The sequence below is a fragment of the Monodon monoceros genome, unplaced genomic scaffold (genome assembly GCF_005190385.1).
Source record: "Monodon monoceros isolate NGI ecotype Baffin Bay Population unplaced genomic scaffold, NGI_Narwhal_1 Super_Scaffold_7, whole genome shotgun sequence".
Lineage (NCBI taxonomy): Eukaryota > Metazoa > Chordata > Mammalia > Artiodactyla > Monodontidae > Monodon > Monodon monoceros.
This window is the reverse complement of record NW_021703784.1, coordinates 39268723-39287112: the sequence shown is the minus strand read 5'-3', so window position 1 is coordinate 39287112 and position 18390 is coordinate 39268723. Positions and strand designations below refer to the sequence as shown.

The 18390-nt window shown below is 35.1% G+C and overlaps 1 protein-coding gene across 3 annotated transcripts in view; it reads right to left on the bottom strand.

Annotated features, from left to right (window-relative positions):
* Positions 1–18390, bottom strand: part of SLC36A4 (solute carrier family 36 member 4) — a 45922-nt gene that overhangs the window by 9752 nt on the left and 17780 nt on the right. For all 3 annotated transcript variants that reach the window (XM_029208439.1, XM_029208440.1, XM_029208441.1), the window contains 4 exons: positions 13981–14208; positions 11942–12040; positions 8755–8924; positions 299–468 (listed from right to left, as the gene is read on the bottom strand). In XM_029208439.1, the coding sequence (XP_029064272.1) occupies positions 299–468; positions 8755–8924; positions 11942–12040; positions 13981–14208 (667 nt within the window). The remainder of the gene's footprint in view (positions 1–298; positions 469–8754; positions 8925–11941; positions 12041–13980; positions 14209–18390) is intronic.

The window sequence follows — 18390 nt, the reverse complement described above, 5'->3', positions numbered from 1 at the left end:
AAATGTGTATCAACAATATAAGGGGTCGTTTATGCATCTGATTTAAATATACTTATATTTCAATCATGAGTGAGGTCATTTCCAAAATAATAATTTGATTAGTTGTTTTAAGTGTGATAGGAGCTAGTTTGTGTTTTTCTTCTATAGATATAGAATAACAGAATTTTAAACCAAAATGTATCCCAGCTAGGTGAACAAAATTGTTTTAAAAATATAAAAAAATATACTTTTAAGTAGCTTCATTATAAGAAATTCAACAATAAAAATCATTATGCTATAAATATGCAGTGATACTTACAAGTAATAGTAACCAAGAAGGACCTTACTGCAAATTCACAGATTTGCTTCCATTTAGCATGAAATTTGGATGTGATCACAGGGATAATTATCTCTGCTGGGACATAGAACTGAATTGAATATGTCACAAAGATGCCGAAGGAATAGAGAATTTTCACTGATTGATATAACCTGTTAAAGAATTTCAAAATCTAGTCATTCTTTTATTTCCAACTTTATTGAGGTATGACTGACCAATAAAATTATAATACATTTAAAGTCCACAACGTGATGATTTGATATATGTATACATTGTGAAAGAATTCCCACAACTGAGTTAATTAGCAAACATATCCATCACCTCACATATTTGCCTTTTTTTTTCCGTTTTGGCAATAACACTTTGATTCTGCTCTCTTGGCAATTTCAATTACATAACACATATCAACCACAGTCACCATGTTATACATTAGATCCTCAGACCTTATTCATCTTTTAACCGAAAATTTGTACCCTTTTACTAAACTCTCCTCTTCTTCCCCATCCACCAGCCCCTGGCAACCACCAATCTATTCTCTGTTTATTTGAGTCATTAAAAAGAAAGTTAGATTAAGACAACAACATGCATGAACCTGGCAGGCATTATGCTAAGTGAAATAAGCCAGAGAAAGACAAATCCTGCATGGTATCACTTAGATGTCAAGATTATAAACAGTTTCCTAAACTGTCGTCAAGCAAGAAGGAATTCGGTAAGTCTCCTTCTATAATGTATTCATCATACAAGTGAAGGAGGAAGGAAGAAAGCTGAGTAGAAATAGATTTGAGGGAGGGGATATGGGGATATATGTATATGTATAACTGATTCACTTTGTTATACAGCAGAAACTAACACAACGTTGTAAAGCAATTATACTCCAATAAAGATGTTAAAAAAAAATGAAGTCCCCAAAATACAAAGTGAAAAAATTGTAAAAAAAAAAAAAGAGAGAGAAATAGATTTGAAAATACTACAAACAGCGTAATTAAGGCAAGAAGGAATGCCTTAGGGCCAGCAACAATACTATCTTAATTTTAAAATGATTCAAGATATATTTCTCAGCTTGATGCTTAAACATAAATGGTCAAGCCATTGAAGTGTACAAAATAACCAAAAGATTGCTTCATATACTCTGATATGTAATTGTGGTGAATTAAATGAATATCCTTATCAGTTTATTATTACAACATTCCTTTTTCTCTAATTATATTTTAACTTACATGTTTTAAAAATATGATTACCAATATATCTAAAAATATATCATTATATTTATAAGTATAATTACTTTTCTATTTATATAAAACAAATTGTATGGGTTAACAATCTGGTTATTATTAATACCATTCAGTAATATTAACTATATGTAATTACTATCACTTCGTGTTACACAGAGTAGAAATGGGAAATAAAATGGTTTGGGTCTTTTAGAAGCTGGTATATTTGCTAATCATCCACCAAAGAGTAATATAGAAATGAGTGTTTAAGAGAAGCGCTACAGTCTTTTAAAATCAACTCTTCCACTTTTACTTATTTTTTGTTTTAAGAACCCACTAATTTCTATGTTTGATATCTACATGTTCACGTACTATTTTTCTCTACTCAACTTTTCTATATCTTATCAACCTTTGTTCTCATTTTGGTTTTAAGCATGTATCTGTGGTAATTGTCCATAGGTACTAAGTTTTAGAAATGAAGAGTTGAAAGAAGAATCTACCCAGTAAACTGTCTCTCAAAAGGATAAAAAAACTTGCTTAAAGCGATAGGAATTTGTTTTGATGATATATAAGAACATAAAACAACTTTTAAATAACATATGGTACACGTTAAAGGGTATTTTAAAACTCAGTGCCAGGGACTTCCCTGGCGGTCCAGTGGTTAACACTGCCTTCCAATGCAGCGGGTGTAGGTTTGATCCCTGGTTGGAGAACTAAGATCGCACATGCTGTGGAGTGAAGAGAGAAAGAGAGAGAGAGAGAGAGAAAGAAAGAAAGAAAGAAAGGAAGGAAGGAAGGAAGGAAGGAAGGAAGGAAGAAAGAAAGGAAGAAAGAAAGGAAGAGAGAGAGAGAGGGAGGGAGGGAGGGAGGGAGGAAAGAAAAAAAGAAAAAGAAAGAAAGAAAGCAAGAAAGAAAACAAGTCTTAAAAACAAAACAAAACAAAACTCAGTGCCAAAGTTCTTGAAAGTTAGAGGCTATGTTTTATTCTTCTCTGTATAACCCCCCCATACACTTGGCAGGGGATAGATACTTATTAAATGTTAATTAAATTAATATTAATGATCAAAAATGGGTATGGATAGGTGATTCTTAGAAACTACGTCTAATCGTTATCACAAATAAAAATACTTCAAAAATAAAATGACTCTTGCTTGAAAACAAAGTCTGTTATACTGGTAGCAAAGAAATGTAGTATCTTAGTAAAGAGCAGAAATATATTTTTTAAATAATTATTTTGCAGTCAATATATAGAATCAGATTATGGGGGAGAAAACAACTCAATAATCCAGTGAAAACGTAAGTTTTGAAAACAGAGGATTTCAAAAATTGCAATGTTTCTATTCTTTTCCCCACATTGGCTAAGAAATCAATACCTAAACAAAATTCATAGATAAGAATATCTTAATTTTTTTAAAGCTAACCTGGGAAATAGGTGGCTGACTGATTCTCTTTCTCTCAAGGTTGAATACAGAAGCGACTCTTGGAAAGAATCTAATAAGTCACTTTCCCTCTTGGACCTTTCATGACTGTCAAGAATCTCGAGGGTTAAGATCTGTCAAGAAGTCTTTGTGTGAACTAGCTACAATCCTGTAGCATGTTCACTAGAATGTAAGCACTACGAGGGAGAGATTTTTTTATCTGTTCACTGCTGTTATCACTAGTGCCTGGGAACACTTCCTAGTACAAAAAACACATACAATAAATATGTTAGATGAAAAATGAATTTGACAGACGCCCTACATTTTAAATGTAATAATATTCACTGTGAGGAAGAAAATGACAGACAGGGGAAAGGAGAGGCAGAAGCTGTTTGGGCCAGGATTCCTAGATATAGGCAACTTTAATATTGGAAGATCATGAAGAATTACTGAGGGAGAGGACAGAGGGAATAGTCCAGAATATACAAACCTTCTCTTTCCAGTTTCCATAAGTTTACTGCTCTACTTCTTTGTTTACTGTGCCTCTTGGTGAGTCCATTCTTGCCTAAATATTTTCATCTCAGGGGACAAACTCCTCAGAGTTCAGCTCCCTGATTGTGTGGTGGGGTCAGTTAAGGTGTAGTGTAGCTTGATTACCTGCCACTATTTGTGAGTTTTATTTCCCAGAATACTCAGCGTCCTAGCTCCTATATGCTGCAAGCATGAGCTCAGACTGAAGGTTTGTTCTGTTTTGGGGGGAAAATGAAGTCCCAGTTCAAAATACTAAATACATTAAAATACCTACCCCATACCTTCCCTGTTCTTATATGCTTCTTTCCTATTTTTGGTTGAATCTCCCCTATCCATTGTGTGCTTCACGAAGAATGCCACGTGTGAGGCAGCAGAAGTCACCTAACTGCTTCTCAGTGTTTGTCTATATGAAAACCTAATATCCTTGATATCTGTTAGTGGAAGTGTGTCTGCTATTTGGGTTACTTTAGTGGAAATCTTGGAAAACCTCTGCTAAAACATCATTCAACTAAGACTAGTAGTAACAAGAGAAATGCTTTTATGCCTAGAATACTATTTAACAAACGTTTACTAAGTGCCTCTTAAATGCTGAGTAATGCGCTAGATTGTGGAGATGCATCACAAACCCAGAAGATGCAGGGCTCCTGCCCTCAAGGTGCTAATGTTCTAGCTCAGAATTGTGAATTTACTTCATTATCATCTTTAGAATACACCCTTTACTCCAAAAGCTAAATGCAATATATTGAACAATATTATTTGTAACTAGTTTTAAAAAATGATGCCTCACTAAGATTGAGGGTAATAAATAATAATAACTTGGAGCCTCTCTAATCCATACTTGCTTTATTCTGGGGCTGCTTTCTAATTCAATCTTTTCTTGTAGAAATACCCCGTATGAACTCTGAGACTTTAAGTCAATGTGGCATCAAAAGCCCTTTACAGCTTCCCATAGCTAGCAGCTATGAGTTCCCTAGGCTCTTGTGACAGTCATTGGATTTCATGCCCAGCCAACAAAGAGTACACTGTATATTCTCTAAATTGCTAGGCCTATTGCCTGAAGCACGGGTGGGTTGCGGGGAGAAGAGACTCATACATAGCATTTCAAGAAAGGAACATTAGATATAACCCCATGACTGTTCTAGTCCAAACTTCTCATTTTGGAAGATTATCACTATAACAGACAAGCATCTCCTCTCCAGTATCCCTCAGCCATGGCTAGTATTTTATTTAACTGTCCCAGCTGAAGACCATAAAGAAATAAGACTATAGGCCACAGAAGGCATATATACACAATGAGAAGGTGTTACAAGTTCTCTAAAGGAGAGTATCTTGACTTGCTATCCTGTTTTTTCCAGATTTTTGTTTCTTAGGATACAAGGCTCTCCTCTTCTAAATAAAAAAGCAGGTGTCTAGCTAGGCTTTCTTGAATAGAAACTATGGTCTGATAGTCCCTTTTTAATCAAGGCTTGCGACTAGTTCCGTTCTAACTGGGGAGCCACAGCAATTAGGGATAAGGCAAGAGGTGAGAAGGGGATGCAGAAAAAGGGAAGGATTAATTAAAGCTACCGCAGGGACAGTATCACTCGCTCAGGATTTAGTTGTGAATACCAAAAGCACTCCCTCCACAGCCTTGCCCACTGCTCCTTCACCGTGTTCTTAATTCCCTGCGGACAGGAACATCTCAACTTGACATGCATGCACTCTCACCTTCGCTCTTAAGACTTTCTTTAAATACTTTCGTGAGTAAGAGTAGGGACGAATTCTGAGATTGTTTCCCCACCTACATGTTATAGTTGACATTAAAAGTACTTGTCAAATTTATTTATAAATTTGTTTTCAGGATTTAGTCTAAATATTATTCCAAGTGGAGAAAAATACCATCCTATTTTCTAGACATTATATTGTCTTTGAAAGAGGAACTAAGCTACCATAATTTTTAGCCTTGATTCTCTTATATTAAGCTGTTTAAGTTTCTACTCCACATTAAACTGTTACCAAAAAAAGAAGCACATTTGAAGGAAACAAAATTACATAATCAACTATAAAATAGGTTAATGAAATAAATGCTGAACAACCGTATATCTTGTCTGTAGTCATGTCTCCAGCTTGAAACAAATGTATGACATCAAAACATGTTCCATCTTGAAATACCTTTGTAAATATGTCATAGCTAAAGTAAAACTACAATTAAAAATAAATAAATAAACACACTGCATGTATGCCTCTTGTGCAACCTGGAAACTATTCTAGGTACTTTCTCTCTGTCATAAATAGTTCCCTACATACCTTTGTTCTAACAACATTCTGGACTCCAGTGAAGGCCCAGGATTCAAATGATTACTGAATAGCAGTCAAACTCTCATTAGGAAGCCAGCCAAAATATATACTATTTATTTTATTTTATTTTTTTAATGGGAAACAATGCTTTATTTTTTCTTAACATCTTTATTGGAGTATAATTGCTTTACAATGGTGTGTTAGTTTCTGCTTTATAACAAAGTGAATCAGCTATACATATACATATATCCCCATGTACGTATACCCCCTTGCATCTCCCTCCCACCCTCCCTATCCCACCCCTCTAGGCGGTCACAAAGCACTGTGCTGATCTCCCTGTGCTATGCGGCTGCTTCCCACTAGCTATCTATTTTACAAAAATATATACTATTTAAACTTAAGGTTTCACAGACTTCTACCCAAGCAGCTAAAGGAGTGGTGTGATTTTAATTAAATCAGCATTTATTCTTTGCATTTATCAAAACTAAGGAGTTACCTTCCATTTCATAAATAAGGTAGCAAGTCTGCATTGTAATGACTGCCAATATCTTTTTTAAATCTCCAAAGACCAATCTCTGGAAGAAGAAAAAACCCTGTATATTGCTTCATTTAGCAGAATATGGTTCTAATATTAAAGAAAATATTAAGATGTATATAATATTAATATGAATATTAATACTATTTACTTACAGTTGACCCTTGACCAACATAGAGGTGAGGGGTGCCAACCCGCACAGTTGAAAATTCGCATATAACTTTTGATTCCCCCCAAAATTAACTACTAATAGCCTACTGTTGACTGGAAGCCTTACTGATAACATAAACAGTCAATTAACGCATATTTTGTGTGTTATATGTATAGCTACATATATTTTATAGATTTAAGACATACCTAACTTTTTAATTTTTTTGATATTTCTAGGCTATGTAGTTTCTGAGTTTTTTCAAATTGTCGCAAATCTCAACAATTTTTTCAAGGAGGTGGGTCAAAAACATCTTGCTGCAATTTATGTCAAAGAGTGTTCTACCTGTGTTTTCCTCTAAGAGTTTTATAGTGTCTGGCCTTACATTAATGTCTTTAATCCATTCTGAGTTTATTTTTGTGTATGGTGTTAGGGAGTGTTCTAATTTCGTTCTTTTACATGTAGCTGTCCAGTTTTCCCACCTCCTAGAGTAATGAAAATAAAAACAAAAAGAAAACCATAAAGAAGACGAAAAGACAACCCTCAGAATGGGAGAAAATATTTGCAAATGAAGCAACTGACAAAGGATTAATCTCCAAAATATACAATCTGCTCATGTAGCTCAATACCAAAAAAAGAGACAACCAAATCAAAAAATAGCAGAAGACCTAAATAGACATTTCTCCACAGAAGATATACAGATGGCCAACAAACACATGAAAAGATGCTCCACATCACTAATTATCAGAGAAATGCAAATCAAAACTACAATGAGGTATCACTTCACACTGGTCAGAATGGCCATCATCAAAAAATCTACAAACAATGAATGCTGGAGAGGGTGTGGCGTAGGGAACCCTCTTGCACTGTTGGTGGGAATATAAATTGATACAGCCACTATGGAGAACAGTATGGAGGTTCCTTAAAAAACTAAAAATAGAACTATCATATGATCCAGCAATCTCACTACTGGGCATATACTCAGAGAAAACCATAATTCAAAAAGACACATGCACCCCAATGGTCATTGCAGCACTATTTACAATAGCCAGGACATGGCAGCAACCTAAATGTCCATCAACAGAGGAATGGATAAAGAAGATGTGATACATCTATACAATGGAATATTACTCAGCCATAAAAAGGAATGAAATTGGGTCACTTGTAGAGACATGGATGGACCTAGAAAGTGTCATACAGAGTGAAGTAAGTCAGAAAGAGAAAAACAAATATCGTATATTAACGCATATACGTGGAATCTAGAAAAATGGTACAGATGATCTTATTTGCAAAGTAGAAATAGAGACACAGACATAGAGGACAAATGTATGGATACCAAGGGGGAAGGAGGGATGGGAGGAATTGGGAGATTGGGATTGACACATACACACTATTGATACTATGCATAAAATAGAGAACTAATGAGAACATACTGTATAGCACAGAGAACTCTACGTAGTGCACTGTGGTGACCTAAATGGGAAGGAAATCCAAAACAGAGGGGATATCTGTATATGTACAGCTGATTCATTTTGCCGTACAGTAGAAACTAACATAACATTGTAAAGCAACTATATTCCAATAAAAAATAGTTAAAAATTTTTTTCTAATATGTTAATTGAAAAAAATCCACGTATAAGTGGACCCACGCAGTTCAAACCCATGTTGTTTGAGGGTCAACTGTACAATGTGGCCTAACTGTGTTCAGAAAGGACTTGGGGCACATACAGTATTAAAGGTGACCAGTAAAACAGTGAGGGCCATGAGTGATGGGTTGTATTATTTAATCAGGAACCCAGAGTGTTGTATTTTTGACAGCAAGGATAAGTATTAAATTTTTTTAATAAGGTGAGTCTATATTAAAAGATTCATGTTTTGTATGGACACCAAGGGGGAAAAGCAGCGGGGGGTGGTGGTGGTGGTGTGATGAATTGGGAGATTGGGATTGACATGTATACACTGATATGTATAAAATGGATAACTAATAAGAACCTGCTATATAAAAAAATAAATAAAATTCGAAAAATCCAAAAAATAAAAATAAATAAATAGAAGTCATGTTTTACTCTTATATGTTACTCAAATTTGGAATACCCTATAATTCTGAATCTTTTAAAAAATCCCACAAGAATATGTAAAATCACAGGTGATCTCTTCTGAAGATTATGAAAAAAATTTAGATTACACAAATAAAGAAATCACAGTAAAGATTTTAAATGTTTAAATCATAAAACCAAGAATACACCTTTATCATGAAACATTGGTAAATTATATCTACAAAATACACAAACTAGGTTAACAAACTCTTGTCTACCTACCACACATCTTGGGGAAGATTTAAAGTTATGCTGCCTTTGATTTCATCATGGAAACACATATATCCTAAGGTAGCTAATGTTACATACAGAGTTGTAACAATTCCCATGCCAATATTCAATGCTTGGGTGAAGCGTTTTGATTCTTTCATTTGGTTTTCCAGTGGAAGGACCTAAGAAGAGAATGCAAATAATTTAAAACAATCTAATATCCCGTCTTATATGTACACAAATTAATCTTTCTATAGCTTATATGCAAACATAACTGTTGATGTATTTTTCTACGTGTTATATATTTTTTCACACTACAGATTTTTTTATTCTTAAAATAAAAAGATTTGAAATCAGCTCTTAGTAGGCAAAACTATCTGTCAGGTTTTTTAAAATAAACTTCTTACTCTGGAATAATGTTAGATTTACAGAAAAGATGCAGAGATAAACAGGAGACTCCCATATATTCCTGACCAGTTTCCGCTATTGTTAACATTTCACACTACCTAAGTACCTGTGTTACAACTAAGAACCAATATTGGTACATTACTATTAAACTCCAAACTTTATTTGCATTTCACTAGTTTTCCCACTAACATCCTTTTTCTGCTCCAGGGTCCCATCCAGGACAGCACGTTGCATTTTGCTGTCCTGTCTCCTTAATCTCCTCTGGTCTGTGGCAGTTTCTCAGTCCTTCCTTATTATACATTACCTTGACAGCTCTGAGGAGCATTGGTTAGGTATTTGGTACACTGTCGCTCTATTTGGGTTTGTCTGATGGTTTCTTCATGACTAGACTGGGAAAATAGGTTTCAGAAAAGGATACCACAGAGGTGCAGTGCCCTTCTCATCACCCATGCTATCAACGTGATTTATCACTGGTGAAGTTAATTTTGATCACTTGGGCAAGACAGTGTTTGCCAGGTTTCTCTGCCTGTAGAGATTTTTCCTCCTGCCTCATCATACTCTGTTCATTGGAAGTAAGTCACTACAGATAGAGGGGATTAAATTAGAGCTCCTGGAGGGGGGGTATCTACATAAGTTATTTGAAAATCTGCCCTATGTATTTATTTATTTAATCATTTATTTGTATAAGTATGGATTCATGTATATTTGTTTTATACTTTGAGTATGAATCCCAAACACTATTATTTATTTTGTTGCTCATATCGTTCCATCTTTGGTCATCGTGAATTCTATCAGGTTGGGTCCTGTGTCCCTTTGACATGATTCCATTCTTTTGTTTTTTGAGCACTTCCATACTTTCTGGCACTACAAGATGCTCCAGACCCACACTGAATTTCCTTGCTTCAGCCCTATGATCAGCTATTTCTCCAAAGAACTTTGGTTCCTTTGTTGGAGAACTGTATTTAGAACTCAAGATCTGGGCGCTGAGTGTGCTCATTGCTACTGGGTGCCACTGCTTCCAGTTCTCTCAGCAGACAGAGTTAGGAAATATATGTATGTATACTAACCCATGTATATACATGTCTATAACTGTTCCTATATCTATCCATCTGTATCTAATGTCCGTCAATTTAATAAGATGAATATTTTCATTACGGGGAAAAAAAAACCTTTAAAGGAAAAAAGGCTAACTGAAAGGTTAATTTTTTAGGCAAATATTTGGAGATTTTGGCCATACAATTTGACCATGCAGTAAAAGACACTAAGTAATAATAATAACAAGTATTTACTGAGTGCTTACAATGTGCTAGGTATTTTTCAAAAGCTTTGCATGTAATACATCACATCGTGTTTACAATAACCTCATGAGATAATAACTAATTTCATCTCCACTTTTCAGGTGCGTTAGTCAGGTCTACGTGGAAATTTTAAGTGATTAACAGAAAACAGAAGAGTGAACAATTTGTATGTTCCGGAGATAATCCAGACCTGAAATAAGAAGCTAAAGTCAAGAACGGTGTCAATGCAGCTAGAAAAGGAGGAAGAGAAGGAAATGAACATTTACAGAGGCTCCCTCAAGCAGCATTAAGTGTTTTACACATAATCTCCTTTATGGAGTAGATTTGGGGAAATATGAAAAGAAGACTCAACATGTCTTAATTACTGACTGGAATGGGGAAACCAGGGACACAGTGAAAAGAAATACTCCAACATTTCAAGCTTGAGTGACTGGAAGTAAAACTAAAATAAATAGAGAAATGAGAAAGTGAAACTGGTTTTAGATTAAAAAAAAAAAAAGGTTATCTGTCAGACTTCGGAGTTGTTGAATTTGAGATGTCAGAGGAACAACACTTAACTGGAAATGTCCAACAGTTAACTAGAGCTTACTAGTTAAAGCAGAAATGAAAATCTACACTTATGTCTGTAACACAGATAAGTGGAGCTGTAAGAATTAGTGAGAATTCTATAAAGGAGAATTCAGAGAGAGCAGAAACCCAAGTAAAATGGCATAAAATTGTCTTTTAGTTCTGTTTTGTCTGCGGTTCATATAAATAGATGTTTATGAGTGGTTTTGCTCCCATACCAAACCATCAGGCTATGGAACATAAGCTGTGGAGTAAACAGCAATATTCAACTTTCCCCAGATCTCCATATTCTAGGCTTGAAATGAACTGGAAGCATCTTTAATGGAAATATTTAGGATCTCAGAATTCTCAGGATGTTTGTATCTCTTGGTATTAGCTTTATGATAACATCATTTCTCAAAACAAGTATGATACGTATAAATCTAAGAAGAGAATTTATATTTGACTCTTCTTATGCAATAGTAACTTTGTAACAATTTCAATTCATTTAAAATCATCTAGTCTATAAAATATGATGCTTGGGATTTGTCTGAATATAACCCAGACTTGCTAGAGTAGGCAGAATACAGATCAAACAAAATTAGCCATAAGTTAATGGTGTTTGAAGCTGGGTGATGCTTACATAGGCGTTCATCACACTATTCTCTAAGTTTTGTATAGGTTTGAAACTTTCCACGATAAAATGTTAAAAAATCATCTATTCGAATGTTCTCATTTTACAGATTAAGAAAAAGTGATACATCTAAGATAAAAGTCTTGGTAAGTAGAAGAAGTAAACTATAATTCAAGTCTATCATACCAAAATGCAAATTGTTTTCTAGGAATAAAATAATAGAAACAAAAGAAAAACAGGCATTTTTAAATGTAAATAAATCCTTGTGTTAACTTAAGATTTAAAAAAATAGTAATAAAGACTAAATCCTTACCACTCCTATGCCTTCAAAAGCAAATACAGCAGTACCAAAAAAGAGAGGGTATTTTTTCCAGCCAGCCACTACTGGAAGGTTGTGGGGATCTGGCATATTCTGGAGAAAGAAAAAATAAGATGTCAATAAGTTACATCTTTACTTACTTGAAAGAATTAAAAATGGAAGAGCGAAATCATATACTTCTGAGCTTCACAGCAGCAAACGTGTATTATAAATGTGAATAATTCTTTCAATAAAAACTTTAAGCATCCTATGTTAAACGTAGCCAAGCCGTTAGGATTTCACTGCCAAAAGCCATTGTTTCCCTCAAGCCCATACATTCCATCTGAGCTAAATGCTCCTGATTACCTGTTTCCACCTGTAAGTCCCAGGCTGTTCTCCCTGGGTATGGCTCCTGCCACAACAGGAAATACATAAGCATATTCAACGTCTGAGCTGAGAGCCATGTAGTCAGTTATCAACCACTTCTGACGGTGTCCAATGAAATTTATTCCCCACTCTACTTTCATTGCTCTTTTGGTCTCTAAGATTTCCTGGCTTTGGCTTTCTATCTCAATAACGCTGTGCTGTTCTCTAGAACAGGTCTCCTCGTGGTTTCAGCATCTTACTCTTTGACCTGACAGTTGCCATTACCCTTATTACTTGTGCCTATGCCTTGACTCTGGCTTTGATTTCTTGGTCCTGACTCATATAGCCTTCTTCTAACTCTCGTTATCTGGAAGCTCACAGACTGCGCATCTTGTTCAAGATCCCTGGGTCCACACTGGCCACTTCTTCCAGCTAGCCCAAGTCTCCTCACCAGCCTGTGTCCTCTGCCTTTACCTGACTACAAGTGGAATTCAAGGCCAATGAAAGAGGATGAACAAAGAAACTGAAGTGTGACAGCACAGGGAAAATTTGGGGAATAGATTTAGAAGATCTGAAGCATAGGTAGAACTGTGTGATATAATGGTGAAACATAAGCTAGGGTCAAAATGAAAAGATTATTAAAATGTTTGGATTATTGGATAACGCTAAACTGTACTTCAAGGCTCACATGGTTTCCTCTACCTAAGGAGCCTCCTTTTCTGCTCCACTAACTCCTACATGTCCAGCCAAGGGGTCAGGAACTCCAGAAAGCCTTGTGAGATCTTCCTGCCTGTCCCCTTTCACTCTCACATGCTATAACAAAGAGTCTACAGGCTTTGGAATTAAGATGGGGCAAAAAGGAAACATAGATCCATCATAAGAGAATTTGTAATGAATTGCTAATGGAGATTTTAGGACAACTGCTTTGGCAGCAATGTATAAAATGGACTGTATCAGGAGAAAATAGGATTCTCCACCTTTTTTGAGTCATTGGCTCCTATGAGAGATGAAAGTTATACAGTTGCTCAGTAGAAAAATGCATATATGCATACAGAAACCCTAAATCTTATAAATGATTTTAAGGGATTTGCAGATCCCCTGAATCCCATCAACAGAATATTTTAAGGAAACTGGGCTAAGAATCTCCAGACTGCCGACAATGAAATGAGTTGAGGTTATTGCATACATCAGATGAAGAGGTCACAGCCTAGTGTAGTGGCAGTGAGCTGAAGTGGTGGCAGCAAATAAAGGTTCAGAAGTGAAAGAAAATTATAAAATCACGTCTATACTCCCGTCTCTTGTGATTGGTTTAAATCTTAAAGGAATAAACAAAACGCTAATGAGTTCTTTGTTTCATGTTAGGCAGTGCACTAAGGCACGATCCTAAATCTCACAACTCTAGTAAGTCAGGTATTGCTACCTTCTGAAGCAACATCATACAGCCCAGAAACATACTTACCAGGATTCAAAACCAGATCTGACTACAAAGCCTATGCTTTCAACCTCTATGTCATATATTGCTTTTTCAACTAAGCAGTATCCCCGAGAAGGAAACCAGAGTTCCCTGATTATCTCCTGTGTGACACATATGAAGTAGAGTCTTTACTTATCATTACTTTTACCTCCAAAGTGAAAAATATTTACTTGTTAAGAAACATATGACACGGTTAAAAACATGTTATACTTACCCTAACAATGTACTGATAAATTATCACAAGACTCACAGCCATGGAAACGTTGGCAAGGAATGAAAGCACAAATAGATTCTTGAGCTCACGAATGAAGACCAAAAGAATCAGAAATGGAAGAAAGCAAAGCATATATATCCTTAGGTCAATAGTTCTTCTCTCACATGGATCTGATGAATTGGTACTATTCAAAACAAACACTTTACTCTCCAGGAACCCTTCATGAACCTATACAGGATTACCAGGAGAATAAGGAAGAGGGGGGAAAAAAACTTCCATCAACTTATAATAATAAAGAAGAAATATGAAGAAAATTATGATCTATATACACTCTATGATAAATTCATTTACAATAAACAAAATACACAGTTTTAAGGTACTCTAGCGTCTTAGAAATATATATATCAAATTTAAGGATAATTAAAATCGGATAATCTTCTTTGCAAAATAACTTTATCATACTGTGAAAAGAAAGTTCACTAGAAAATTATGAGGATGGATTTACTAATTTATTGTGAAGCTTTGTGACTGTGATGCTCATGATGCCTAGAAAGGCTCAACCTGCTTCTGAGATAATCAAAAGTGGAAGGCATGCTTGTCCAGAATGGCCACTGGGTATTCTACTAACATACTTTTTTCAAAGTAAGAAACAATGTCTCAGTACCTCTTAGAGATGTACAGTACTCAAAATTAAACTTAGAGCCTAACTTTAAAGGTATCTTACAAAGCAACTGCTGATGAATTATCGTCACTGTCAATAAATATTTGTTAAAAATCAACTGTCTTCATGCATGCCAGACGCTAAATAAATTTTTATTAGAGCAAAAAACTTCTACAAGATAAAGCAACTTTGCCTCAGAACTTATTCAGCCACGTCTATAAAACTATATTCAACTTTCAAAAGAGATTCAATGATTATAGGCTCCATTTATTAAAAATTGTCCTTGATTCAATTAATCACATAATCCAACTTACAAAAATAGAAATGAAATTATAGAGGACTTTAAAAATAATCTTAAAAACTCACAGCACAGGCAGATCAAACTATAATATAAATTCCAGTGAAAATCTATTTGCCCCAAATACTGTACCCTCCTTTGAACACAATGGAACGCAAAGACTTATCAAGTCTCTGGATACATAAATTCTTAAGAACCAGACCCTATAGTAATAACAGCAAGTATTTTCTGAGTACTTTCTATGTGTCAGGTACTGAACTAAATGTTATACAACATCTCATTTAATCCTCAAAACAACACTCTGAGGTGGGTGGTAGTATTAATATCAATTTATAGCTGAGGAAACTGAGGTTTAGGGAGGGTAAAAAAAAAAAAAACACCCTATATAATATCAAGCCAGTAAGTCCTGGTTCTAGGATTCAAACCCAGGCCTGAGATCCCAGAATCTAGCTTGTGACAGGTACATGTTTACCTGACCAAAATGCTGCAATCCTTAAAGAGGGGCCCTGCCCAAGTAGCCACCTGGCCTCCACCTTGACATCTCTCTCTCTCTCCCCTTAAATACAGTAACAAAAGGCCAAAAAGTCAGAAGTACAGAACAAAATCCTGATATGAATAATAATTTAAGTGTTTAATTTTACACTTATCCACAATAAGCAAGGTTTAGTGTCACTACAAATGTACGTATCATCTTAAACTGCAGGGAATATATCTACTAGTTTTAAGTTATATTGGCAATTTATAACTCACACAGGACTAACAAACTCTCAGGTTACACCATGTACCATTTAAGAAATGCATAGCTCTCATTTATATTGTAATTGTCCATTAAAACTTTTAATTTTATTTTCTATAATTTGAAATAGAAGCAAATTTGATAATTCACATTACTTGGCTTTTAAGAATGTATTTTATTTGTTGACCCAATTTCCTCTGTAATCAAATTATTTACAGCCAAATACTTCTGTATCAAAGAAGTACGTCCAATAATCAGATTAGATAATGATCAAAGTTAAGCTCTAACAAGGATACCAAGTAAGAGAAAAGCAGTTATATAACCAATTTTAGAAAGGACTGTTTGAGTCATTAGGTGCTTGGGAATTTGAAATCAATTCTACCACAAATCTCTCATAATAATTAGTATTCTTTGGCAGAAAGATGATTATAAAAATTCTCAAGATTAAAAAATAAAGTAAAATAAAAATGTAGATACATACCCAGAGCAAGATTCAGGTAAACATTTGAATCCTTTGGTGCCCTCTAGAGACAGAGACTGGCTATCTAATAGGACTTCCTATGATCTCACATGTTTACCAAAATGCAAAACACTGAAATAAATATTATAAAATAAAATTACTAAATTCAGTTGTTTCCATTGAGATCTCAAATTTACTAAATTCTACTATTTATTAACTTTTCAATTCAGTAATCTAATGGTTAAAATTCCAAAGGCAGATTATGTTCTTCAGCAAAGCTAAAATGTAGAATTAAAGACACAATACGCTACATTTGCATACTGCATATAAAATGCATAATGCATTTTACAGAGGCTTTTGCAAACCTTTCGTCAGCTGAGCCTCACAATAAATTTATGAGGAACATGGGGAGATTCTGCTACTGTTCCCATTTTACAGATAAGGAAACCGAGGCTTGACGAGGGACAAGAGGGTCTTACCCAATGTGTGAGTTACAACTGAGAGCACGGATTTGAATTCAAACCTTCTGACTCTAAAGTCCATGGTCTTTGGTATCACAGCATTTCTCTTCCTCTGAATGTAAAATCCCTTCCCAACTCTTCATGCCCACATACACTATTTTGTCGACCTGACATTTTCTTGAGTATCTTAGAGTGAGAACAGAGAGGAGCTACTATAACCATCACGGACTAGAATCACTGGAAGCACCACAGTTCTCTTCCCCCTGTCGATTGTCCACAGTGGCTTAATGGGATCAAGGACAGCCATGTGACAGTTACAAAGCAGGAGGTGTACACGTTTGTACGTGAACTAAACGCTTAATTCTTTGGTTCGATGAAATACTGAACCTTTAATTTTATGTAGATTAAGGAGGTAAAAATCTTACACATTTTAACGGTAAAAGTAGTAGCAATTAGTAAGGTTTAATCAAACCGTGTGTCTTTTATTGGAGATTGCTATCAAGTGTGAGAACACCTCTGCAGAGACGGAAAATCTCTGATGATGCTGTTTCAATGACCATCTGTCTGCTCTGCAGAGGTGAGGTGCTCAGCGTTGCGAAATCAGCTTTTCAAGTCTCAAGTCTGACTGAATGTCTTTTTCCACGTTGCTCTTCATGCCTCAGAAGATCTTTCATCTATCTACAGCAAGCTTCTCCTTACCTTCCAGAGAGTCACTTTTTCTACCTGGTCTTCTTAGGATGTGTGCAAATGAGTTAAATTCTTCCATTCAACTTTGGAAGCATCTGATATCAGGAGAAAGTCACCAATCCTAAGCTTATATTTATTTTATGTACTTAACACAGTCCATGTCACACACGTACACATACACACAACTAAAATCAGACAATGTCCTGCCCAGTGATGAACAATTAATATGCTGTGTGGCAGCTATGTCAGGCACCTAAGTTTCTGCCCAGTTCACATGACCTAGGGGACACTGCTCATGCTCTGTGAGACTAGGTTTCCTCATTCATAAAATGAGCATAGAACTTATATTACAGAGTAGTTGTAAAAAATTAAAGGATATATAACATAGCTTATAAATATAAGATTATAAGGCATTATTAGCATTGTTTATAACTTTAAATCAAGCTTGTTGGTAGCTCTCTTAGGAGATGATAGAAAAGATATAGTACTACCATGCTGCACCATCCTAGAAAGGCACCATTTCCACTCTATTCTATGTAAATGACTGCTAAGATGGTACGTCTATCTTGCCAATAAACAGCCTCTTAACTGAGTTAGCAGCCCTAAAAATATGGGACTTGTGGAACTAAATACTTGTAAAGTCAAAGGCACATCATCTATAATGAGTCGTGCTGATAAAACCATCAACTCTCTTATTTATAAGAGAAAGACTCAGTGACCCTTTCCAACATTAAAAAGCTAACCTGGTGGCTTTATTAAACTTTGGCCTGCAGACCAAACCCATTCTACCACCTATTTTTGCAAATAAAATTTTATTGGAATACAGCCATATCTAATGTATTGTTGTCTATGGCTGAGTTGAGACAGAGATCATATGGCCTGCAAAACAGAAAATACTTATTATGGCCCTTTATAAAAAATGTTGCCAAATCTTGATCTAAATATAAAATGAAGCAGTTTATAACTTAGAAAAATGAGTCAAATATATACTTAGATATATACATATAGATTCTTTAGAACACATATTCTGCATTAAAATACTTATGAGAAGTTCTACATATTACTATATATAATGCCTACTACTGCACCATGCACTTGTGTATACTA